Consider the following 944-nt stretch of genomic DNA (forward strand, 5'->3'; position numbering starts at 1 on the left):
CGCCATCAGAGATCCTGTGTTGAGTGCAAAGAGGTGGAAAGGTCACCCTAACCCACCCCGGATGGCAGACTTCCCTCCAGCCAGACTGCATTTGTTCAAGCCGGCATTCTATTCCATGGGTGTGGATTGTTTTGGGCCATACACCATCAAAATCCGACGCAGTAATGAAAAAAGGTGGGGAATACTGTTCAAATGTCTAACTACAAGAGCAGTGCACCTTGACTTGATCCCCAGTATGGACACAGATGCTTTCTTAATGGCCCTGAGACGCTTTATAGCTAGGCGTGGGAAACCCAAGGAGATTCTCTGTGATCAGGGGACGAACTTCCGAGGAGGAGAACGTGAGATGCAGGAGGCATTTCGAGCTCTTCATCCAGACCTGAAAGAGCAGCTAGCTTGCCAGCAAATCAAGTTCATTTTTAACCCTCCTGGTTCCCCACACTTCGGAGGTTGCTGGGAACGTGAAATTCGCTCACTGAAGACTGCTCTTCAAGTCATCATCGGAGCCCAAGTTGTCACTGAAGAGGTGCTGCACACAGTTCTGATTGAAATTGAGGGAATACTCAATTCAAAACCCCTGGGTTACACCTCATCTGAAGTAGCGGATCCTGATCCAGTGACCCCTAACTACCTCCTCATGGGGCGGCGGGATGCTTCGCTGCCACAAGTCATCTACGACGACCCAGAGATTCTCGGACGGAGAAGATGGAGGCACAGCCAGATTCTTGCAGACCATTTCTGGCAGAACTTCCTGAAATACTACCTGCCAGGACTCCAAGCCCGCCAGAAGTGGCAGACTGAATCAACCAATCTACAAGTAGGAGATGTGGTCATGATTGTGGACAATCAGCTTCCGCGAGCACTTTGGCCTGTGGGTAAAGTCTCTCAAGTTTTTCCTGGACCAGACACCCGGATCAGATCAGCTGAAGTGACTGTGAAGGGAC

The 944-nt window shown here is 50.5% G+C and overlaps 1 protein-coding gene across 1 annotated transcript; it reads left to right on the forward strand.

Moving 5' to 3' along the window:
* LOC106512097 (uncharacterized) lies at positions 1–944 on the forward strand (the record flags this gene model as incomplete). The annotated part of the gene is given in 1 exon segment (XM_014000788.1): positions 1–944. A coding segment is annotated over 1 exon segment (944 nt), but the record flags the coding sequence as incomplete, so codon positions are not given.

Source organism: Austrofundulus limnaeus, unplaced genomic scaffold (genome assembly GCF_001266775.1).
Source record: "Austrofundulus limnaeus strain Quisiro unplaced genomic scaffold, Austrofundulus_limnaeus-1.0 Scaffold4234, whole genome shotgun sequence".
Taxonomy (NCBI): domain Eukaryota; kingdom Metazoa; phylum Chordata; class Actinopteri; order Cyprinodontiformes; family Rivulidae; genus Austrofundulus; species Austrofundulus limnaeus.